The 25937-nt window shown below is 47.4% G+C and overlaps 1 protein-coding gene across 2 annotated transcripts in view; it reads left to right on the top strand.

Moving 5' to 3' along the window:
- LDLRAD3 (low density lipoprotein receptor class A domain containing 3) overlaps positions 1-6817 on the top strand; it is a 256617-nt gene extending 249800 nt beyond the window's left edge. For both annotated transcript variants that reach the window (XM_060157730.1, XM_060157729.1), the window contains 2 exons: positions 1754-2099; positions 3872-6817. In XM_060157730.1, coding sequence (XP_060013713.1) covers positions 1754-2099; positions 3872-4109 — 584 coding nt within the window. In that variant the 3' untranslated portion in view covers positions 4110-6817. The remainder of the gene's footprint in view (positions 1-1753; positions 2100-3871) is intronic.
- The last annotated feature ends 19120 nt before the right edge of the window (positions 6818-25937 follow it).

The raw sequence follows: 25937 nt of genomic DNA, 5'->3' as shown, positions 1-25937 counted from the left end.
AGAGGCAAGGCTGTGAGTCAGACCACAGGGCTCAAATCAGGCACAGCTCCTTACCTCCTAACCCTGTGACCCTGGTCAGGGGACCCAAGTTCTCCAAGCTTCCCTTTCTTCATCTTAAAAAGAAGGCAGTTACAGCACCTACTTCACGGAGTTGCTGTGAGGCAAGTAGCTGTGATAAAACACATGTTTGTATGTCTTGAACACCCGCAGTGTGTCAGCTGTTGTTCTAAGTGCTTGATAATTATTCACTCATTTCATGCTCAGGGCAGCCCAGTGAGGTGGGGACTAATACCACCCCCATTTCACAGATGAGGAAATTACAGCACAGAGAGGTTGACCACTTCCCAGAGGGCACACAGCCAGTCAGCTGAATAGCTTGAGTTTGAACCTAGTCTGGCTCCAGAGTCCATGATTTCAGCCTGTGCTCTGCTGGCTCTCCATCTTGAAAGCTTGGCAAAGGCCGGGCATTAAATAAATACTTTGCCGACATAAGGAACCCCAGACACACTGGCCAGTGTTCCTCATGTATGTGATATGATAAATTTCCAGAGAAAAACTGATTTCTGTCACTGGAACTATCACTCCTGTTCCCTGGATATTATATTTCCCCGGGCTGATTTTTTTTTAACAACTTTATTGAGGTATAATTTACATGACATAAAATCTGCCCGTTTTAACTGTACAACTCAATGAGTTTTAGTAAATGTATCACTTTGCACAGCCATCACCACATCCAGTTTTAGAACATTTCCATTCCCATCACCCGAGCAAGATCCCTGATGCCCATCACCAGTGAATCCCCATTCCCACCCCCAGCCCCTGGCAACCATTAATCGACTTTTTGTCTCTATAAATTTGCCTTTCCTGGACACATATAAATGGAATCGTACACTATGTGGTCTCTTGTGTCTGGCTTATCTTTTTTTTTTTTTTTTTTTGCGGTACACGAGCCTCTCACTGTCGTGGCCTCTCCCGTTGCGGAGCACAGACTCCGGACACGCAGGCTCAGCGGCCATGGCTCACAGGCCCAGCCGCTCTGCGGCATGTGGGATCTTCCCGGACCGGGGCACGAACCAGTGTCCCCTGCATGGGCAGGCGGACTCTCAACCACTGCACCACCAGGGAAGCCCTGTCTGGCTTATCTTGCTTAGCACGGTTTTTGTTGTTGTTTTTTTGTTTGTTTTGTTTTTTTTAAACGTACTTTGAATTTTATTTATTTATTTATTTTTGGCTGTGCTGGGTCTTCGTTTCTGTGTGAGGACTTTCTCTAGTTGCAGCGAGCGGGGGCCATTCTTCATCGCGGTGCGCGGGCCTCTCACTATCGCGGCCTCTCTTGTTGCGGAGCACAGGCTCCAGACACGCGGGCTCAGTAGTTGTGCTCACGGACCTAGCTGCTCTGCGGCATGTGGGATCCTCCCAGACCAGGGCTCGAACCCGCGTCCCTGGCATTGGCAGGCAGACTCTCAACCACTGCGCCACCAGGGAAGCCCGCTTAGCACGTTTTTGAGCCTCGTCCACGTTGTAGCATGCACCAGTACTTTTTATGGCCAGATTCTATTCCGTTGTATGGGCAGCCCACATTTTGTTTATCCATTCACCGACCTATGGACATTGGGGTGCTTTCCACTTTGCGGCTATCGTGAACCGTGCTCCTGCGAACGTTTGCATTCCCGTCCTGGGCCTGACTTTGCGGCAGATGGGTGCGCCGACTTGGTAACCTCTCTCCTTTTCTCTCGCCTCTGGGGCTTCTCAGAACCAGGCAGCGGGCAGGTGTTCGTGACCTCAGAGAACCAGCTTGTGTACTATCCCAGCATCACCTATGCCATCATCGGCAGCTCCGTCATCTTTGTGCTGGTCGTGGCCCTGCTGGCTCTGGTCCTGCACCACCAGCGGAAGCGCAACAACCTCATGACGCTGCCAGTACACCGGCTCCAGCACCCCGTGCTGCTCTCCCGCCTGGTGGTCCTGGACCACCCTCACCGCTGCAACGTCACCTACAACGTCAACAATGGCATCCAGTACGTGGCCAGCCAAGCCGAGCAGAACGCGTCTGACGTGGGCTCCCCGCCCTCCTACTCAGAGGCCCTGCTGGACCAAAGGTGCGTGCTGGGAGAGCCTCGGGGAGGGAGGTCATCCCACGCAGGGGCGGGCGTCCATGTGCGCGTGCCTGGGATCCTGGTCTTGCCAGGAGCCTGCATTCAGCTGCAAAGGCGGCGGCAGCTTTTGACTTCTACTGAGTCTTCGCAAAACGATTCACATGTATCATCGCATTCAGTCCTCACAGCCACTCACCGAGGGAGGTTCTATATGTGCCTCAGTTTTATAGACGAGAAAACTGAGATTTTTAAGTTACTCATCTGAAGACATACCGCTAGGATCCTGGCCAGTTCAGATCCCTCCTCCTCCCTGGTAATGCCACACGGACACACGTCCAGGACCCTGACCAGCTCTGGGCACTCACCTGCTACCGCAGAACAGTGCCCAGTATATACTCGAGGTTTGGTTCCTATTTGAATGAATGAAATGGATAAGTGAGTGAGTGAGCGAATGAATGAGTGAATAAGTTCCTTAACTTTGCTTGGCTTCATCTATAAAATAAAGGAGGTGGCGTAGAGAACTCTCAGGCTTTGTTAAGCAGTAGAACCTTCACCACAGGTGGAGCTGTACAAGGAACCCCAAAATATAAAGTTAAAACCCAGAGTTCTGTAGTTGGATCCAGTAGTAGACCTCATTCCTGCCTGCTCAGCCTTCCTCTCTCCTTTGGTGACCTCCAAGGTACCCAAAGAACCCACTTTGAAGTCCCGGGACTACAGCTACCTGAGTCCCCCTTGGTTCTCAGCATCCCCTGCCCTGCAGGGACCCTGTTCAGTGTTCCTCTTCCGCTGAGCCCAGGACTCACCAGGTGTGGCACGAGGCATTTTGCAGGCAGTGTTCCTGGGCTAACTGGGCTCCTCCTTGAACCCTCTCCGGTGGCAGCTCTTGTATTATTTAATCTTCCTTTTCCTTCCTCATAAAAGATAAACAAAGCTCCAAGGAGCGGTGCTTAAGGACATCTTCGCAAATAAGCATAAGAACACAAGACCTCACTCATTTGGACCATCCATTGTAGAGCAAGGTTAAAACTGCTGCATCTGGAGACAGAATTCCTGGGTTCAAATCCTAGCACTGCTGCTTACTAGTTGTGTGTGATCCTGTGCAAGCCATCTAATGCCCCTTTGTCTCAGTTTTCTCCCCAGTACAATGGGCATGAAAGTAATGGCTCTCTCCTAGAATTCTTGTGAGCATTAAATATGGGATGTAAGGTAGGTGGCGCAGTGCCTGACTCGCAGTAAGCCTTCCATAAATGAGAGCTGGAAAATAAAATGTCTTTTAAGTTATTTCACTGCAAGCAAGGTGTCATTATTACTCCCTTATATAGATAGGGAGACTGAGGGTTTGAGAGGATATCCTCTCACCCAAGTCCGCACAGCCAGTAAGAGTGGGCTTTCAGTAAGGACCCCCAGTTCTGTGGACTGTCAGGGGCTCTATTGAAACACCAGGCCAGGTGAATCCCTGCCAGACCACCCAGGATGAGCCGGGGAGTATTTAGAATTCTCCCTACCAAAGGTTGTGGTTTGGGCACTGTCCAGTTGGCACAGGCCAGGCAGAGCACGCTGACCTGTTCCTTTCGTCTTCTTACAAATCACTGGTTTTCCTAGTCCTTGGATTGCCTTTCTCCTTAGAAGGAAAATCTCATCCCCGATGTCAGCATCCGCTCGGAAAAGGGCAGACGTTGGCATTGCCTGCCGTGCCTGGGCTCCTAATGTTTTCTCTTCCCCCTCCTCTCCCCCCCTTCCGCCCACCCCGCCCCATCCTGCTCTCTCCATCGCAGACCCGCATGGTACGACCTCCCTCCACCGCCCTACTCTTCAGACACCGAGTCTCTGAACCAAGCCGACCTGCCCCCTTACCGCTCCCGATCTGGCAGCGCCAACAGCACCAGTTCCCAGGCAGCCAGCAGCCTCCTGAGTATGGAAGACACGGGCCACAGGCCGGGGCAGCCGGGCCCACAGGAAGGCACCACGGAGCCTAGGGACTCTGCACCCAGCCGGGGCGCCGAAGAAGTATAAAATCCAGCTCTTCCAAAGTCCATATGGGCTCATCTGCTCTGACTTGTTACCATCCTAACAGCTTGCGCTCATGGGAAGCTCCTCAGGAGGCCTCAAGGAGTGATGCGGGGTGTCAGCTCTCTCTCCGTTCACCTCCTTCCCCAGATTTCAGGGATGTTCTCCGGAGGGCGACCTGGCACTGTTCTGGCCTCTCAGTTGCCCTGATGTATGTGCATCTTTTCTGGGCAGTTACTCTTCCTTCGGGGCCCAGGATCACAGCCTCACTCTGCACATCATTCTGTTACTGCTGGAACCTTGCTGAGCAGGTGGCCGGAGAGTGCGGTACTTAGGTGGCCCTTGAGAAAGCAGTGTTTGTGCCGTATGGGGTGTTCAGAAGGGCAGAGGACACTGGACCAGATTCTCTGTGGGCTGCTTCCTTAGAGCTCCATTTGGAGATTTGGGTCGGATGGTCCTACCAGGAGGCTGTCATTGGATGGCCACTCTGGAGAGAATCCAGGGGAGCATCAGAACCCGCCTTGCACTAGGCCGTTCATTGCTCTGGGTCGGGGCCAAAGAACCCTGTTGCCGTGAGTCACGCCCTTCAGAAGTCAACAGTGTCATCCTGGTTTTCTGAAGGACTCTGAAACCATCAGGTCTGGATAGAGTCTGGATTTAAAAATTTGTCCGAGAATCCTTGTTTTGAGAGCTTTCTCCAGGATCATATCTCATCGGCCTCATTCCAGAACAGGCAGGGCGCCCCACCATGAGTTTATCTGAGTTCTCAGCTCCTAAAGTACAGGCTGCCAAGATCCTGGGTCTGCTTTGGTCCACAGTCCTTTCCCTGGCTTCTGGATCGTCTCCCTCCCAGCTGTGACCTGCCCGTAGAACAAGGGATGAGTTGCCCAGAAATCTGATCTGGCCCTTTGTCCCTGTAAGCCACACCCAGCCTGCCTTGCCCATTCATGCAGCTTCAGCACTCGCCCCCTAAGTCCCCCTGACACTCAGCAGTCATTTTACCTGTGCATTTGGACTGGAGAACACTGTAAGTTCTAACTCAACGTGAGAACCTAATTCAGTACCTCCCGGGAGAGAGCCTGGATTCCCGGGCTGCACTCACCCCCCTTCCCAAGGCCCAGATTCCTGCGCTGCAGGTTAGGGTTAGGGCTGGAATCAGAGTGAGGCTCAGGCCTGTCCGAGCATCCCATAGTTTCTCCTCTGAGAGACATGGATGATAGTTTGGAGTCGAGATTTGCCATGCGGACTTTTTTTTTTTTTTTAATCTCTTAGAAATGCATTTGAAACAGTGTGTTTGTTTTTTCCCTTCTAGTTAAGGGACTATTTATATGTGTATAGGAAAGCTGTCTCTTGTTTGTTTGTTTTTCCATTAATGAGGTCCAAGCAAGGATGCAGAAGGAGATGATCGTTCCTTTGTCCCGCTGAGCACGCTAGTAACAAGTCCCCCAGACGAACCTGTGTGCCAGGCGTCTGTGCATTGTTGCACTTTGAGTTATTATTTATCGAGGTCTTGAAGGACGCAGAAAGAGGGACGCCTTTCTCCCTCGGCTCATAGGCTCTGTGTTTATGGTAGCTTTCCTCTTTCTCTGTGCCCAGCCAGCCACAGTGCCAACCCCCTCAGGAAGTCATGGGTGGAAACGTAGGTGTTATTCGTCAAGAATCCACACTAATGGCTGTGGGGGAACAAAACTGGAACCAAGTGGAGCCACTCCGGGCAGCTGTCACCCATGCAGGGCTGCTTTCCACGTGGTCAGTAACCTCTTTGATGCTTATTCAAACGGAGCCTGCAGGAGGGGGGATGAAGTGGCATTCAATGATCCTATTCTGTAGGCTTTTTTTTTTTAAACCAAATTCAAAGTGTGTTACAGGAAAGCTAGCCACTTGGTGATTTTTTTTTTTAAGTTAAGAAAAGGAACATAGTTGCCTACATCTTTCATTTTTAAAATAACGTGAGTTATTTTCTGAGTAATCCAGTGAAGAAAGAACTTTTGGTGGCAGCCGAAGTATGTGAGGAACTCTAGCTGAATATTTCATCTCCTGTGAGCCAGAGCGGCTTCCTTTCTCCCTCTGGCGGCCCCTGCTGCTTTCTGGTGCTCTGGAAGTTGTTTAGAGGAAAGGACTCTCATTTTAATTAATCCTGTGATGAATTAGTCTCACGCGCTTTTCAGCTTCCAGGCATCTTAGGAAAGACAGATGGCCTTAGTAGCTTAAGGAGAGCCTATTAATGTTGTTTTTTAAAACAAACACAGGGATGTTTTTATTATAGATTTGATTTTTTTAAATGGCTGTTTTTAAAAAGATATAAATAGGACACCAAAGCTGCAGGGGTTTTTTGTTTTGTTTTTTTCCCCCTACTCAAAATAGCAAATAAGTGGCCAGCATTATTTTTTAACTCATTCCAACGAGGATGTTTTTTTATACATGGCCTAAATCTATGCCGATCAGAAAACCATCCCTGCTCTCTTTTCTCAAATGAGATCAGCGAGTCCTTTTTATTTTAGCATTAAAATCGTTCAGCTATGATCATTATCACCTGCCCTCAACTCCTTCTACTTTGAAATTGACATTTTAAAAAAATGCAAGCAAGTGGTAAATAAATCGTGTGTGACATTCAAAGTCGATGTAAACTGGAAAGGTTGTGCGTGGTTGCTTTTGTTTTTTGATTAGGTTTTTTTTTTAATTTTATACTTTCAAATAAACTTGCAGTTTCATTCTTTCTGTTGGTGTGAATGGTCCTCAACCCCCCTTTCTTCTCTATGGCGATATAAAGAGTGGACAGCCGCTTCTGTCATGGCTTCTGCAATGAATGTATGCCCTAATAAATTGAGAAAAGGTGAGAGAATATTGATGGGACCTCAAAATATGGTGGCCGTTTGAGGATTCCACATTTGGTATGGTTGGAATACAGAGGTAAGTATTCCATGGACACCAGTTCGTATCCAGAACCCTGGGATGTCAGTTCAGAATATGGGCATTAACTATGCCCTCTCTGCCCATAGTGACTTCACTGTGGCACTGCTTGAAGGAAAGGAGCAAGTGGCTGTGATAGCTGGAACAGATTCTGACCACATATTCAGGGGCACATGCTCTAACTCAGGCACAGGTATGTTGGTAATTGGTTTTGAACCACAAATGGCTCCCATTCATCCCACCAGTGATGGGAGCATCTTTGTGCTCTTACAAGTCTCGTTTTACGCTGCAGGTACAGTTGCACAGGAAGTCAGCGTGCGCAGGAGGTCACCACCACCACCACCCATGAACAAAAATAACCTTGGCCTTGACCAAAATTAAAATCTACGTGGGAATCAAAACATAGGACTTACAGAACCAAGATGTTGATCATGTACTTGTACCCAGATATGTCAAAAAGAAGACTAGGCTATCAGATAGTGGTGTCCCAAGTATATACCAGGTCATGTCCTGCCCCAAGTGGTCTAGAGTAGACTTTACCAAACAATATGCCCAAAGGCTTGTCAAGATATTAATTCCTTTTTCTCTCAGAGTACCATTTTCTGTGGTGCTAGGATGAGGAGACAATCAAGAAATGCTAATCTAGAGCAGAGATCAGTAAACTTTTTGTGTAAAGGGTCGGATAATAAATAATTTTTGGCTTTGCAGCCATATGGTTTCTGTAGCAACTACGAAAACCACCATGGACAATACATAAATGCATGGGTGTGCCTGTGTTCCAATAACTACCAATATGGGCTGGATCTGGCTTTGTCATTTGCCAACCCCTGGCCTAAAGGATCATTCCCACATTGTGCTGGTGGGTCCGAAGCTAAGGGCATTGTAGAAAAGAAACGGTGTGTTAATGGCTGGCCTGGAATGTTGGAACCCTTAGAATGGCAGCATCCAAAAAGTTAAAAATGGAAGAACTTAGGAAGCAGGCAGTTCAAGGACCTGTGAAATTCATTTTAATTGACCCTATTAGCTCTTTTCCAGTGAATAAGGAAATACAGGGTTATGATGAGTAGAGGCTTTCCCAGTGAGGTCCTAAACAGTGGGTTGAATGCAAAGGTCTTGTTCAGAAAGCTACTCTCAGTAGGGATTCTCTAAGGTGATAAAGTAACACGACAGTCTGCCTTTTAGAGAAAAGTTCATGGGGATAAATGATCTGGGAGATATTGTTCATCTTCTCCATTTAACTTGCTATCCTCAGGCAAGGCAGTAGATTCAAAGAATGAACTGTATAAGAAAGAAGGAGCTTCTGACGGCTGCAGTGGATGTGTGATACATGTCCATAAGGAAAAGAAATGTATCCAGTGAGATAATATGCAGACTCCCTTCACATCTTATAGTTAAGTGAGTGGGAACATTAATAGCACCCCCAATTGTAAGTGATAGTTGTAAGGAATCGCACTCATACAAGCTGAATGTGTTGAATTTTAGAAGATGTATTGGCTAATGCAACAGCGTTCAAGGGTTTGGAAAACGATTTGGGGCAGGGCTGGATCCAGTTGATCAACAGCTGTCATTAGGAACCTGTTCTTCCCCCTCCAGCTTCTGAGTCCTGCTTTACCTGTGTAAAGCGATGACTTCATGGCTTTACAAAATGTGGTGGAAAAGAGGGTCCCAGAAGATCCAGGTTCATGATCTAAGAAAACGAGATTCTCTCTGAGAACCAGTGGAGGTTGACTATGATTGGTCATCGTTGGTCCTATGACCACTATTGTAGGTGGGAACTCTTGATTGATTGACAGCCCCACCGGAATTACATGGAGTAGGAGAGGGACAGTTCTCATATGGAAGGGTCTGGTAGTATAGAGCCTCACCAAGGAATAGGACCCACAACTGGCTGGCACAATTTCTAATATACATAAGAAGATATCCTGCAACCACAAGCTTTAGGCAACATAGCCAGGTCTGAAAGGAGCAGAGGCAATGTTACACTGAAAACATCAGGAGACTCAACAGCCTTTCCTTAAACCTAGATGGCAAGGGCAGTTTCAAGCTGCAGGCATTTGGGGCTTGGGCTAGGTGTGCTTTTTATGAGATGGTCACTGAGGGTAGGTCACAGTAACATGGATAAAGCCATAGAAGAGGAATTCTACCTTGAAACCTGAATTCACTCGTGGGTTCTAGAACTGTCCCTAAAGCACTGAAAGTATTGAAATGGGTGAATTACCCACCAAGAGTCACCCCCAACCCACATAGGATTTTTAAGTTGATGGATCAGAGATGCATTCCTATCTATCACCCTTGTCAAGCTACCCAAAGACTTAGGTTCATCTACGCATGCTGTTAACTCGGCTTTCCACAATTAATTCTTTTATCTACCCCAAGAGGTAGAATGCATCAGTCCCTTAGACAAACAGCCCTTGGAAATTCTAAGGAAGCTGGGCTCACAAGAGCTGAGGGGCTGATTTCCCTTCAGATGTGGGGCTTAGAGGCATGACCATGGGGGACTAGGATGCAATATTGGGGGAAGCTTATTTATTTTAATATGACTGTTGCCTCAGCTGAGCAGGGCTTGTGTTCTGAATGAGGGTCATTCATGCTAAATTCCATTGCCAGGCAGCATTTGGCTGTACTTGGCTTTCAGGTTCACCCTGGTGAATCATCCCTGTGAGCCAGCAGAGGAGAAGGCAACAAAGGAGCAAAACTGGGCAGTGTTTATGGGCCAGCCATGGAAGTAGCACGCACCCCTCCACTCAGATTCCATTGCCCGTAGCCTGACCAGTCCCATAGCCACACCTACCTTCAGGGGAGTCTGGGCAGGTAAATTGACTATGTGTCCCGGAAGAACCAGAGGTGGGTTTTGGCTCCGCCACCAATCATATGTTTATAATCTTCTTTTCACACATAGGATACCTTCACCCCCTCCTGAAAGAAGAGACCCAACCATCCCATCTAATCAGATTTAAAGTCCAGGATCAGTGACAATTTCTATGTCAGATCTGTGTGGTTCCTCTAGAGACACAATTTCTTAGCCCCACACGGCTCTCATCATCTCTCTTCTAGGTTGCCCCCCTTCAGCCAGTTCTCAGAATGCTTGAGTAACTTTCAAGTCACTCAAGATAAAAGTCAACACCATGGTCTCCTGGATCTCACACCGTTGACTCTCCAGTACATACATAGCCTCATCTTCCGCTCATCTCCCCTCTCCCTCAAGTCTGCTCCAAGTCTGGGCCGCCTTGCTGCCTCTTGAACCCACCAGGCACACTCCCAGCTCAGGACATCTGCTCTTGTCATTCCTTCTGCCTGGAACACCCATCTCCAGATACTCTTCCGTATCAGAGAACCGTCAGGAATTAAAATCCACTTAGAATCTTGATATTGTCGTCTTTGGGACTCAGTTGTAGCCACTGTAGTCAAGACTCCCGGAATTAAGACATACCAGAGCTCTCTCCTGACCAAGATATAGTTACCACCCAAATGACACTGAGGGATTCCTAGACCAAAGAAGCACATAGGACCTTGGGAAGGAGCATTGGGGAATATATTCAAAAAGCATGGTATGAAAACTTAATTTGGACCAAGGCAAATGTTATCCATGAGTCAGGAGGTGAGTCAGTTTAAGAAATAACACACTGGAATGTGCAGAAGAGGACCTAGGGATTGAGGTGGTCCTTGAACACAAGCCCACCATGTGACCCTGCATGAAGTGTGACTCTTTTGCAAAGGAACTTGAGCCAGACCTTCAACTTGGAGTGTGTTCCTCGTGTGCTAGTCTGTGAATCAGCTAAGGGCATGCAGATGTGCCTAGAAGCTCCCTAGGACCACAGATCCTATTTGGAGAGGATGGCAGCCCCAGTTCAGAGATGAGGAACTGACACCTCGTTCAAGCAGGAAAATGAGTTATCGGGGTATTACAGAAAGAGAAGAAGGGGTTGGCTTCCTTGTAAGTGAAAAATAAACTGTTTAAATAACTCATCCCTCCAGTTGGAATCAGTTACCAGGAAATGACTGAATGTGAGTGTCCTGATCCCAGTTGCTGGCTTGCCTTAGATCCGATAAGTGGCTCTTCATGAAAGTGATGCTTGTGTTTGCCCAGTGTATCAGCTGGGATCAGTCAGAGCCACTACTGCTATTGCAGGAATAAAGGTTTGAAGATGGACGTTAGGGCTTACACTGATGTAGGAAGTGATGCCCGGAAGGCTACAGCAGGAGGATCCCAGACACAGTTACCAATGACACCAGCCTGAGCGTAGGGCAAATACAGAACAGAGAGCTTGCAAGGTGACCAGGAAGGCACTACAGTAAGTCAAAGGTGGTACAGTAATGACTTAGCTCATGGAGAGGACTCAAAGTCTTGTGACGGATCACCCCAGTGCAGAGTAATGGCTCTCTGCCTTTCTGCCTTCAAATCTCACGTGATCCTTCATTGACACACTCGCCCCTAGAACCATACAAGGAAGGGGATTCCAGGAAGCATGGTTCCCAGCCTGAGATGAGAGTGGAGACAACAGGCATCCAGCCCACCCGGGGACCGTGATCTTGGTTCATGCAGTGGTTTCCAGAACAGATTCTCCTCCCAGTGAAAGAGTTCTTGTCATGTAGCAAATTAGACTCAATGAGTATTGGACCTTAATTTCTTTGTGCTTAATGAGAAAGGGGAATTTCATCTTTGACCTTTAATTTTTCTAGGTGTATCTGATAATTGGAGTTCATAGTTTTCAAAACTGGAATGATTCCATTATTTAGTATAATCTCTGATAAGCTGGTTGGACAACTTGTGCTGGGAAATAGAAATGCATGGTGTCGGAGTGACTTTTATTGATGATCTGTGTTGACCCTGAACAGAACTTTCTACTGCCCACTTTGGGTCCCAGGGAGACTCACAAAGGGACAGTTGGGGGTGTTGAGTAAGCAACTTCGTGAAGATGGGAATAAGATGCTCATCTCCTGCCCTGAGAGAAACGCCAGTAGGTGGACCACAGATTAGGCTGTCAAACCAAATGAGTTAGAATAGAAAAGATGGAAAAGTGTAAGGCTTCCAGCCCCCTCTCCACGGTTTCCCTCTCTCCTGCTTCCTGACACCCTTCTCACAAGAGCAAATTTACTAGGTAAGAGTCAAACCAAGTAAAAATATCAATTGGGCCACATTAGCCAGAGAACCGATTGCTCCAACTGGGAACCAGCATTTCAGAGATTCCAGAAGGACGAGTCAGCCTTGAGGAAAGGCCGAAAATCCTCTCTCCCTCCTACCCTTTTCCTCTCATCCTCCCCTGTCCTCTATGCCCCTCTCACTCTGTCCTCCCCTCCCCCCCATTCCCTGGTTAATGAGTTTTAGAGGCAGAGCTCGTCCTGCTTCTTGGACAGGCAGGGTGGCTGAGTGCCCGTGGAGTTTAATCTGCAGTCCCAACTCTCCCACTGGAAGATCTGAGGGCTTAGATTGGGAAGTAGAATGTAATACAAGACTCTCATTTTGATTTTAGTTAATAGCTATGTTTTTCTTATCATTCTTTCCTGGGAGCCCTGTACAGTACTTAGAAAGTTTTCTGGGCCTCTACTATTAAGACTGACATCTTGATGTTATCTTTGGCTCTTGCCTCTGGGTTCAAACAGAGTTCGCAAACCAGCAGCCCAAGGGTGGCATCCAACCCAGAGATAGATTTCCACCAGCTTGCAGACTCATATTATTTGAATCTGTTGCCAACGATTAAAGTTCAGGAGATTTCACATAAATATCTGGATGTCTGGCTTCTTTTTTTTTTATTTTTATTTATTTTTTTTTACATCTTTATTGGAGTATAATTGCTTTACAATGGTGTGTTAGTTTCTGCTTTATAATGAAGTGAATCAGTTATACATACACATATGTTCCCAGGCGGTCACAAAGCACTGAGCTGATCTCCCTGTGCTATGCGGCTGCTTCCCACTAGCTATCTATTTTACGTTTGGTAGTGTATATATGTCCATGCCACTCTCTCGCTTTGTCACAGCTTACCCTTCCACCTCCCCATATCCTCAAGTCCGTTCTCTAGTAGGTCTGTGTCTTTATTCCTGTCTTACCCCTAGGTTCTTCATGACATTTTTTTTCCCTAAATTCCCTATATATGTGTTAGCATACGGTATTTGTCTTTCTCCTTCTGACTTACTTCACTCTGTATGACAGACTCTAGGTCCATCCACCTCACTACAAATAGCTCAGCCAGGAGATAGAGCAGCATTGGGCTCCCTGCCCACGTGTCAGATTAGCCAGAGCTGAGGGGCAGCTGCCCTGTTCAGACAGAACCTGTGTTCCTCAGCGCGTCACAGTCACCCCTTCTCCTTGCTGTCTCCCATCCAACCTACTCAACTCCTTGAGTCACTTTCCTGGCCCCCGTCCTATTAGTTAGAACCTGGGGAGCAAGGCTGAGGAGCGGTCACCAGACTTGTAACAGTCACCAACAGTTTCTTTCTGGAAGGAGCAAGTACTTGAGATTGACGATTGCCAACTTTGCCACCAATCAGTCACTTTCTGGGCCTCCTTTGCCCCTTCTCAAAAATGAAATCTTAAGTTCTTAGAGTGGATATCTGTCATGCCCAGCACCTTCCTTTGTGATAAAATATACATAACATACAATTTACCATTTCAATCATTTTGTGTGTGTGTGTGTGTGTGTGTGTGTGCGCGCGCCAGGTCTTAGTTGTGGCGTGTGACCCTTAGTTGCGGCATGTATTTGGGATCCAGTTCCCTGACCAAGAATTGAACCCACGTCCCCTGAATTGAAAGGCAGATTCTTAACCACTGCGCTACCAGGGAAGTCCCGATTTCAACCATTTCTAAGTGTACAGTTTAGTAGCATGAAGTACACTGATGTTGTTTTCCAACCATCACCACCATTCACTCCTAGGACTTTTTCATCTTCCCATACTAAAACTCTGTACCGATTAGACAATAATTCCCCTCCCCCCTGTCCCTGATAACCACCGTTCTACTTTCTGCCTATGTATTTGACTATTCTAGGTACCTCATATGAGTGCAGTCATACCATATTTGTCCTTTTTTTTTTTTTTTTTTTGCGGTACGCGGGCCTCTCACTGTTGTGGCCTCTCCCGTTGCAGAGCACAGGCTCCGGACGCGCAGGCTCAGCGGCCATGGCTCACGGGCCCAGCCGCTCCGTGGCATGTGGGATCTTCCCGGACGGGGGCAAGAACCCGTGTCCCCTGCATCGGCAGGCGGGCTCTCAACCACTGCGCCACCAGGGAAGGCCCATATTTGTCCTTCTGTGTCTGATTTATTTCACTTAGCATAATATCATCAACGTTCATCCGTGTTGTAGCGTGTGTCAATTTCCTTCCTTTTTAAGGCTGCATAATGTTCCATTGTACAGATAGGCCGCATTTCATCTGTCCATTCAGCCGTACACAGACATCTGAGTGGTTTCCACCTTTTCACTATTGTGAATCATGCTGCTCTGAACAGGGGGGAACAGGCATCCCTTTGACTCCTTGCTTCATTTCTGTGAGGTTTAGACCCCAGGGTGGAGTCGGCTCAGCACCTTGGGCACAGCCTTCCTGGGTTTAGGGAATCCCCCTCCTCCTTTGCGCTCTACCCCCACCCCCACCCCGCCAGGAAGCAGTCAGTGACTCATCTGGGAACTAGAGTCCAGACACGTGACGAGGCTCAGGCCAATAGGGCCCTCACTTGAAGACTTGCGTTTGAAAGAGAGTAACGTGTAGAAGGGGGCACCGTGCAGGACTGGTTCTGAGGTGGCAGAGGACTGAACTTCAGGCTGCAGCAGGGGCAGGCATTTAAAGGCACCGAGCGTCGGGCCAGCCGTGGCTCCTGTGTCAGGAGTGTCTGCGGCCGAGCACCAGGCGTTCTCACGGGGCTGTATTTTCCCCTCGACAGCCTCTAGCTCGATTCTCTGCTCCTCCCAGAAATTCTCCAGGCCACTTACTTAGTGAATTCCTTTTCTGTTTAAAACAGCCAGTTTATCATGTGCAGCAAAGATCCTGACTGAGCCAATACTCAGTGCAGACGTGCCATCGGGGCACGAGCCCTGGATTTGGAGTCCACAGACCTGGGATCCAGCATCCGCTCAGCTCCTGATTCTCAGCCTGACTTTACACAAGTCAACCTGTTTTACCAAAGCTCAGTTTTGCCTGCAAAATGGTTGTAATCGCCTTTACTTCTTCAAGCAGCAGTGAGAAATCTGTGCTGTTACACAGGAAATCCCTTGTGAAGGGCAATAGAAACTTCTAACGGGGAGTCATATCCTTGTTACTTCACTGGGGGTCCAAGACGCCCTTGCTTTTAAAGGCTAAGCAATTTGAGAATCTGCATCATGCAGGCGAAATCCTGAATGCACCTGCACCCAGGAATTGAAGGTACCCCTGTAAGTGCCCTTTTTGGAAATTTAACACGTTGGTAAAGGAAGGGAGATGAGTAGAGGTATTTATTAGGCAGCACCTGATGATCCAAATGCAGAGCAGTGATGCCAATAAAGAAGAGGAAGCGGGGCTTCCCTGGTGGCGCAGTGGTTGAGAGTCCGCCTGCCGATGCAGGGGACACGGGTTCATGCCCCGGTCTGGGAGGATCCCACATACCGCGGAGCGGCTGGACCCGTGAGCCATGACCGCTGAGCCTGCGCGTCCGGAGCCTGTGCTCCGCAACGGGAGAGGCCACAACAGTGAGAGGCCCGCGTACCGCAAAAAACAAACAAACAAAAAACAAAAAGAGGGAGCGGTTGAGGATGAGGAAGATGCTAATATTTATTGGTTAGTTTTTGTGCCAAGCACTTTGCTATCGTTTGCACTGTCTCATATAATCCTCTGAATCAGCCGTTGGCAAACTGTGACTCACTCCCAGGCCAAATCAGACCCACCACCTGTTTTGTAAATAAAGCCTTATTGGACACAGCTATGTCCATCCATTTACTATTTCTATGGCTGCTTTCATTCCAACGACTGCAGAGTTGAGTTGCTGCAACAGAGCTCCCATGGCCCCCAAAGCCTAAAATATTTGTTACCCAACTTTTACAGAAAATGTTCCAGACCCTTGCTCTAAATGAAGCATGAGAGATGGGTATTATTGTTCTACCCACTTTCCAGATTGGGAAACCAAGGGCCAGAGATGTAAAAAGATTATTCTAAGAGCTAAATCTCGAAAGCCCTCAATTTCAGATTTGCACTCAGAGACCATGCTCCAACCACTAACTTTTAACTTTTTCCATCACTTTATGACAGTGGTGTCCCCTCCTTTTCATTTCCTTTCGCCTCTGAGGAAATTGGTGTGTGACCCATAGTTTCCACCTTCCAACTTCAAAGGACGGCATCAGCTCTGGACTGAAATGTCCACTTCCTGCCTCCAGGCTCTCCATCTAAACTGGATGTTGCTTCCCTAAGGGTTATTTGCTGCCTTGCTGGTTCCCTGAAGCCACGGTGCTATCTATCTGGTAAATGGTTGGAAATCTCTGCCAGTTTGGGAGCTGAATCCAGGGACCCGGGAGAAATGCAGCTTTGCCAGGCAGGGCTGGCTTTTTTTCTTTTTGGCCGCACAACGGAGCATGTGGGATCTTAGTTCCCCAACCAGGGATCAAACCCATGCCCCTTGCATTGGAAGCGTGGAGTCTTAACCACTGGACCGCCAGGGTAGTCCCAGGGCTGGCTTTGTAGACACTTCCCTCTGGAGCACGTGTGTCCAGGGTTCCAGCTCATGTCACTTTGGTGTCCCTGCACCACATCCTCCCACCAGCCACATTAGGGAGCCCTGAGCCCCAGAGGATGTTTTAGCATTTTGCTCTATTTCTCACCTGAGTCTAAAGCTTACTTGGGATGGATTAGTCTCTGACAGTAAACAGCAGCAGACTGTAGAGAGGGGCTCCCGGGGCCGGGCACCCACTCACTGCCTGTGCGCAGAGCTCAGGAAGTAGGGAGCCAGAGGGCAGCCACTTAGGAGGATGAACACTTCCAGCCGTGCCGCCTTTCTGGTTCAATCGCTTCCTCACCTCTGTGGTTTTCAATCGACTTTGCCATGTTAGTTCGGTTGTCTGTATGATTCATAAAACATTTCAGGGCTGGGGAAAACATGTGGCGGGAGCCAGTCTGCAAGCCCCTGGCAGATCTATCTATTAGGAAGGGGTTGGCACATTGGTACGAAGCCTGAGAGAGCAAGTTTGTGCCTGGGCTCTGTGCAGAAGCCTCTTCCAGGAAAATGAACGCTGAGAGAATGATTCTGATCTTCAAAATGAGATGCCCATGGCCCTTACTACCACTCAGAATGGTCTCATTTGTCATTTCGGGGTGTTCCAGAGAGATGCTTTGTCACATCTAGCTCCCAAAGACAGACAAGCCCACGCCAGTCCTGGCCTCGGTGTCCCCAGGACTATTTCCATGTGTTAGTCCCTCCTCTATGCCTCAGCAAACCTGTCTGTAAAATGGGAAAGCATCTGGCCAGGAGCCCAGCGGGAATCCTCATTCCCGAGAGCCTTGGTCCCAGGAGACAAGCTTGGGACCTGGCAGCACTGACAGCAGAACCGTCCTACCTCCAGAAGGGAAGGCAGGGAGTTCTGCATAGTCTCTCAGTAGGCCTTATATCTTGGATAAATTGCATATTGGAATTTAATTTGGAATCCCTGCTGTTTCCTTGATGAACACAAACCACACTGCAATTAGAGTGATGAAGCAGGCTGCTGTCACTCCTGACAGGAGCGATCTGTCTGAGCAAGGAGGCAGGGGAGAGGCCCTTGGCAGGTGGCCGGTGGACTCATTCTGGGCATGTTCTCTGCCTTGCCCCTGGAGGACAAAGGCCCTCAGGGGAGGAGGGCCGTCTACTCTAACCTCAGCTCCAGGGGCAGGGTGGAGGAAGGGTTTGGGGGACACTTTCTTGGTTTGCATCCCTGGCTCATGGCTCACGCTGATCCCTGCTAGCACTTGGTGGTAACAGCTAATTCAGCCCCTGACTCAGGTCTCAGAATCTCACCTCCTCCTCCATCCCAGTGTGAAAGGGAACAAACATTTATTGAGCACTTGTTATGTGCCAGGCACTGGGCCACATATTCTCAAGGCATGAACGCATTTAATCCACTATGTAAGTTCATGAGATGGGCACACTCATCATCTCCATTTTACGGATGAGAAACCTGGGATGCAGAGATTAAATACTGCACACAAGGTTACACAGCTCATAAGTGATGGCAGTAGGTAGGATGTGAACTCAATGGTAAGGGTCCAAGTTCATTTTCCACCTTACCCATGCACCGCACCCAAGACCCCAGCCTCCACAACTAATCTGGTCTCTCCCTGATCATCTGCTATCTCCTCCTTCCCTGCACCTCCCATCCCCATATCCCCATATTGCCTCATTGACATGGGAATCTGCTCTCTCTCCACCCCCTCACTGGCTCTTCCCCACTGGAGGACGCCTTATCTGACGGATGAGTTCAGGAGAATGGACAGTCCACAGGACCCTGAGAAACAGGTGCAGGGGGCGTGCCCCGCCCTCCCAGTCTTCAGGTGGAAAGCACCCTCTGCAGGGCTGCTTCTGGAAGCCTGAGCCTGGTGTTTGCTCTCCTGCCCCGGCTCCTCCACCCGGAACTAGACAGAACGGTCAGCGTGGCATGTTCTATGGAGGGATAGCAGGTAGAGTTGCTAAAAAGTCTCATTTTGGCCTCAGGTCAGGGCTGTCCATACTCAGAGCTGATGTTTGAGCCCCGTTTTGTTCAGTTCATTGTCTTGATATAGGCCAGAATTCAGGAGAGGAAGAGAGGGACTGGTACCTCAAACCTAACCCCTAACTCCCAGGGACCAGAACTGGATATCCATCAGCATGCAAAATTCATATAGCCAAACTGCTTCAGCCCCCAGGAGGTCTGCCATAGGTATTGTGGACCATGGCTGCCGTCTGAAGACAAACACAGTGTGCGTCTTAGGACGATATACAGAGGGGGCTTGTCCAATACCGGCTCCACTGCTGAGTAGGGTGGCACTGGATCCATTAGGAATGCTTTTGGCTGCAAGCTACTGAAAACCTGACTTAAATAATGTTTTCGATGTTTTTTTTTCTTAGTAGCAAAAGTCTCTAGGTGGCTGGCTGCTGGCATTCATTCCATGGTTCCATGATGTCAGGGCTGGCATCTTTGTGAGTCTCTTGACAGTTACTTAATGTTTTTGCTCCATAATCACTAGGTGTCCTCCCCAGCTCCAGGCATCAGGTCCAAACTCAAGGTGAGGAAGATGGAAAAGATAGCACCAATAACTCCTGTGCCCGTTAGCGGGAAAGCAAGTTTTTCTATCTCATTCGCCTGAAATAGTCATGTTGCCATCCCTAGCAGTGAGGGAGGCTGGAAAAGAAAATATTTGACATTTCTAGTCTATAGTGAAGCTGGGCAATGGAGAAAGACATTAAGTATTGCGTTAATCAAACAGAAGCATCGGTCACCACCTTTCTTGGATTCACTGGGTTGATCGATCCCATTGAATGTGAGCCTGAAATATAGTTGGTTTGGGCGATCATGCGTAGCAGCAACTTTCATCTCACCTTTTCTAACCCCCGTGGCAAAGCTGGCTCTTTGGAAAAGACTGTTCATCCTCGGTGAAACCGGGGCCCTAGCAGCCAGAGCTGGGACACAGGGAACTCACTAGAGCCCCACAGCGTGGATGATGGTGACCAAGGACAGTGGTGGTGGTGATAGAAATAGTCACAGGAGGTAAGTTCTATTATTATTCCCATTTGAAAGATAAGGAGATGGGGGCTTGGAAAATTTGCATGGCCTCTCAAAATGACACCACTACCAAAGTTTTTGGTCACTGTGCTATACCACGTCCTGGAATTCACTTTCCAGGACAAGAAGACCAAAACCAGCAAATCTCCAAGGACTACAAAAGCCAGAGGAGGAGTGTTTCTAGATGAATGATCCAAGTGATGCCACCAGTGTCCAAAATCCGTTGCATGTATAGCAACAGTGGAGGCGAAACGTGATCTGAAGAGGCAGCAGACACACCACACACTTAGCTTTATCCCACAGCTCATTAATCACCCTCAATTCAAAAGCATTTATCATGATTAGATCCAGCCCAGTGTCTGTGATAATGGGTATTTTTTAAAATAATGCAAATATAAAACCACACCTTCCCCATATATCATACAGGTGAAGATCTGGAGGTCAGGATCATTTGTTCATTTAACACATATTTGTCGTGTACCTGTTGGGTACCTACTGTGTACTAGACACTCTTCTAGATGCTGGAAATCCAGCAGGGATCAAAGTGAATAAAAATCTCTGCCCTCCTGGAGTGTATATGTCTCTCTCCTCCAGGGGAGAGACAGGCCATAAACAAAATAAACAGGTAAGATAGAAAGATTGTTACTTGGTGGTCCCACACTCCTAGGAAAGGACTGATTATTCTATAGTCATGGGCACAAGTTTCCACCAGAACTAGTTTTCAACCTGTCTAATCCATCAATGACAATTCTATACTTGATGAATGGACGAGTGACAACTCACTTCAATGAATGCAACTCGGAAAGCCAGGTAGTGAGTGACAGCATCATGATGTGGAAGCCAGCCCACTGCTGGTAGACTGGCTTCTGTGAACACACTTCTAAGGCTCACATCAACCCATCCCTGCCTCTAAAACCAACGCAACCCCAAATACACTCTTCCCAACAACTCAATAAAAGACCAGCACTCTGCTTTGCTCACAGAAATTTGTGTGATCAGCATGGCTCTTCCTTTACTTAAACTTAAGAAATATTTTCGGATTTCAAGTGGTGGTCTCCTCCTTTGATAAGTCTGGAGGTTCCAGTGAAATTATTTTGAAAGTCCTCAGTCCAACAGGTACACTCACCTGGTCCTTTGTGCCCAAGGGTAGTTACTCTATAGATTTCCCTGACATGTTTCATTAAAATGTCTTTGCTGAATTTATTTTATTATCCAAGAATTTGCAACCAGATGATTCTTTGTACAAGGAAATTAGGCCTCAGTCATTGTATAATTAGAACTTTCTTTGGAGCTGTATCATTTGGTGAATATTTTTGCCATTAATTGGCTTATTCTTTTCCTGCTTGCTTTGCTTTTAGTTTTGTTTGACTATTTGTACAAAGTCTTGTCTTGTGTGTCTTTGTTTTGACCTGAATTGTCTTGTGTCTTTTGAATGCATAGAGAATGCTCCACGGGGAGCATAGGCCCCAATCCAATCCAAACCAGCCCCAAGGACTATAAGCTGGTGATCCAGAGACCAACAAACGATTCATGTAAAAGCGATGGGTCAAATTCTGCTCTGGGTCTCCTTCAAAATGTTATGAGGATACTCCTCGTCTTATCAATTTGTAAAAGAAGTCACTTTGTTCGGTCTGTACCAAGGTCAATAATTGTTGGGTTATTGTTTACCTGACCCCTTCTTAGCCTTTGTTTGGTTGGGGAATCTGAAACACCATTCATAAGCACACAGACTTTTGACCAACTGTAGTGGTTGGTCTTTTTGCCATGGGTTTGGCTATGTCAAAGCCTCAACCTCCTCCTGGCAGAATTCCTGCTTCTCATACGAGTTTGCATTTAACTGGGTAAATGGCAAAATATTGTTTTTACTTGGTGTATTAGTTTATAAGGGCTGCCATAACAAAGTATCACAGACTAGGTTGTTTAAACAACAGAGATTTATTATTTTCTCACAACTCTGGAAGGCTGAAGTCCACAATCAATGTGTCAGCAAGGTTGGTTTCTTCTAAGGCCCCTCTCCTTGGCTTGTAGATAGCTGTCTTCCTCCTAGGTCTTCACGTGGTCTTCCCTCTGGGTCTGTGTTCTCATCTCTTCTTCTTCTTCTTGCCAGTCACACTGGAGTAGGGCCCACCCTAATTATCTCACTTAAACTTAATCACCACTTTAAAGACCATATCTCCAAATACAATCACACTTTGAGGTAGTGAGGCTTAGGACTTCAACAGATGAATTTTAGGGGGACACGATTCAGCCCATAGCATGTGGAATAATTGATTGTTTGGACCAGACATGTCAAAGTGAGGAAATTAATACATTTAACAATAGTTCTAGAAAATTATGAGAAATTATATTAAAAATTCAAGAATCAGTAACTTTGTATGGGGACAGATGGTTGACTAGACTTATTGTGTGATCATTTTATAATGTACGTATATATTATGCAGGATATCTGAAACTCACATAATATTGTACATCAACTATATTTCAATTTTAAAAATTCAATAGTCAGCTTCCTTGATTGATATTCTAAGGACTCAAAACAAAACACTGACTCCAAGAGAGTCTGTCTCCATAACTTTCTATTTCAATCCCATCCAAACTTTCAGGATTATGACGTTTTTGCACTGCTCTCTCTACTTTATTGTCACCACCCACTTAGGTCCCTTTCTTCCTTCTGCTCTTTCTCCCCACTTTCTAAGTGAGTTTGTCTCAGGAAAGGCACAATAGCATCGCAAAATATCCCCTTAAAACTACTAGATCAGAAGGCATATCTATAGCAGCTGAAATTTAACTATAGTCCAGTGCTAAATTGAGGGCTATAATTATAGAATTTTTGTAAACCTCAGGAAGAAAGAAATTTGCTGTAGAATTTAGGATTTTGCTAGACTGATTGTCCTGGGCTATCAGATTTTTACCAACCTAACTTTAGTTCACTTAATTGTTAGTCCCCCTGGTGAGGGACAATGTTAAAAGCAGCAGCGGAGGAGAGAGAGAAACTAAATAACCCAGCTATGCCACAGCTTTTTCAATGGCCCTGAAAGGGCAAGAAAAATAAGAAAGTTACTAAAAACAAGGCCATTTCAGAAGCCTTTTCATTATAGGCAGTGGTATGCTGGTAAATATTTAGCCACCAGCCCTCAATCTGAAAGGGGAGCCATGAATTGTAGGGTTTGCAGATGTCCATGGTGTAAATTTAGCCATGCTGGCCAATTCCAAGCTAACAACATGACATCACTGAACGCAGTATTGAGTAGAGAGGCTCTCGAGAGCCAGTGCAAGCTGGCTCCAGCACACACAGATTCAGGCTAGCTTGGCCAGATTCAGAATTGCAAACAAAATAGGGAATCAACAGTGACTTCAGGAAACTTCCAAAGATATTCTAGGGTAGACCTACAGCCACAGTCAAGGGAATCTATTTTCTTTTTTAATGTCCTCTGACCTGAAATAAGAGAATCGGAAAGCAATAAATGGGAATGAAAAGTTGCCAATTTAGACTCTTCTCAACAGGAAGCCCTGTAGAAATAAATAAGTTAAAAATGGAAACAAACATCTGGCTTAAGCCGCTGGTCCAGAGACCGAAAGGTGCTCTGTGCACTCAGAATGCAGAGCTTGTTGAAAGGATCACCTGCAGGCGTTGCAAACATCGGAAGGACGAATGCCTCACGGTGTGTAGAAACTCAAGGGCAACTTTCCAAAATCTGTCCAGCGGTGCCCCTCAGGCAGACATTAATACCCAACACTCCCTGCCCTTCCTTCCTTCCTCCATCTACAGCAGATAGCTGTTCTTTTTGTCTACCTGGGTACCTCTGGAGTCTTTTCATGTGGTTCAAGTGAAGCTGACCTCAGCTCCATCCCCCTCTTCCTTCAGACTAGCAGGTGATCAGAGTTAGCTGATCAGGAACTCTAGCCCATGGGTTCAATGATGGGCAAATGACCCAACCTGTGTCCTTGATCTCCAGAATTTTTAGGAAGGATGGTATCTCTTCAGTGGAGTTAAGCTGGCTGCCAAGCTAGAAAGCAGAATCCATGTCTCCTTATACCTGGGCTTGCCCTGGGGCGGCTCACCTGTTTTTGTGCCTCTGCTTCTGTTTCCCTGCAATTACTTTTCCCTTCTCCCTCTTCTCACAGCCTCATGGCTGCTACTTTTTCATGGCCACTGATGCTCCCTCATTCTTGCCTTTTGCCTTTGCTCTGTGCATCTCTCCCTTTCTCCCCATTCCACCCCATGATGCAAAGATCATGTCTGTTTTGTGTGCTATTGTATACCCAGTGCCTGGAATACTTTTGATTAAGGAATGATTTTTGCCTTTCTCTGAGTTTTCCATTCAAACTTGCCAAGACATGGCATCTGGTGGGGCTGAGCCCCTTCATGCCTGTCTTTGGTCAGGTATCACCCCGGTCCAGCCCATTATGCAGGACCACCTGCAGGTAATTAAAGGCATCGAGAAAGATGGAAGTAAAACTTGTTCAGTGCAAACAAGCTATGATGGGCAGATTCTGGCTCGGCTCCTGCATCCTGGTATTCCTGCCCTTGTGTAATCCTCTCCCCTTGGGTGTTGGCTGGGCCTGGTGACTCGCTCCTAACCAAGAGAATACAGCAAAAGTGATGGAAGCCATTCCCATGATTAGGTTATCAAAGATTGTGACTTCTGTCTTGCTGGTATTCTCACTCTGGTTCTTCGTATATGCTTGCCCTGTTGGAGAGGACCATGTGTCAAGGGACCATGGGTGACATTCAGCCAACAGCAGAAAACTGAATCCTCCCAACGGTCACGTGAACTGTGAAGTGTACCCATCCCAGCAAAGCTTTCGGATGAGACCAGAGCCTCAGCTGACGCCTGGATTTCAGCCTTGTGAGAGACCCTGAGGCAGAGGACCCAGGTGAGCGGTTCCTGGATTCCTGACCTACACAAATTGTGAGATTATAAATGTTGTTTTAAAGTCACTAAGTTTGGGGATAACTCACTTATGCAGCATTAGATAACTATACTTAAGCCAAATGATATCTGAATATCATTTCTACCATTATTTCTTTTTTTTAATTTATTTTATTTTATTTATTTTTGGCTGCGGCGGGTCTTCGTTGCTGCGCACGGGCTTTTTCTAGTTGTGGTGAGCGGGGGCTACTCTTCGTTGCGGTGCGTGGGCTTCTCATTGCGGTGGCTTCTCTTGTTGCGGAGCACGGGCTCTAGAGCTCAGGATCAGTAGTTGCTCTTTCTAGAGCATTAACTGTGCCTGACATTTACTGTCCCATTTGTTTATTTTTATTTCTATTACTCTAGGAGACGTCTCGGAAAAGATATTTCTGCGATTTATGTCAAAGAGTGCTCTGCCTATGTTTTCCTCTAAGAGTTTTGTAGCATCCAGTCTTACATCTGGGTCTTTAATCCATTTTGAGTTTATTTTTGTGTATGGTGTTAGGGAGTGTTCTAATTTCATTTCTTTAACTGTGCCTGAGTGACCCTGTCACTGAGCGCTCAGGAGGCTTGACCTTAGAACCCTGTGACCCTCAGCCAGAGCCAGCACACAGACTCACCCAGCCAGGGACGGGGCAGAGGCCAAGCATCTTCCTGTTCTTCCCCAGACCTGCTGTCTCCCTGGGGACAGTAAACACCCAGCTGAGGCCTCAAACAGGAGACAAAGAAAGCATCCCTATTGAAAGGGTTCCTCTGTGGCTTCCATCCAGTAGATTGTCTCCTCAGAGAGTAGCCGGGAAACCAAAGACAAAAGAGTCATTGTTTCCATCCTCCGCAGGCTGCTGGGTGAGTGGGTGACAGAGTGGTTATTGCTGCCTCAGAACCTTTAGGAGGCCCCCTCCCCGCTGAAGGGGCCTCCCTTGGGCCTTTCTGATTTGAGAGCTCTTCCCTCTCTTTACCTCCGTGTTGCAGGGCCAGCGCGCCTGGTGGGCCTGCAGAACGTGTGACCACGTCATGCTCATTTGGTAGAGGAGGGTCCTGACGTGGGTTTCTGGCCATCTGCGGTGGGCAGCTCTGAGAGGAGAGCAGTCAGTTTGAGAAGCACAGTCCTGAGGGCTACACGCCTGAGTGACTGAGGAAATGCTCCGGGGGCAGCTTGGAGTGGTGGGAAGAACAGAGGCACTGGGCCAGAGAAGCCTGGTACTGATTCCAGCCCAAGTCACCTGCAGAGTGACCTTGTGTAAATTACACCCCCTCCCTAGCCTCAGCATCCCCATCTGTAATCATGGGGTAATTTATTCAGTGTGTCAGCCCTTACTGTGAAA

The sequence above is a fragment of the Lagenorhynchus albirostris genome, chromosome 9 (assembly GCF_949774975.1).
Source record: "Lagenorhynchus albirostris chromosome 9, mLagAlb1.1, whole genome shotgun sequence".
NCBI classification, from domain to species: domain Eukaryota; kingdom Metazoa; phylum Chordata; class Mammalia; order Artiodactyla; family Delphinidae; genus Lagenorhynchus; species Lagenorhynchus albirostris.
The sequence above is the reverse complement of the archived record's forward strand: the minus strand, read 5'-3'. Positions and strand labels throughout refer to the sequence as shown.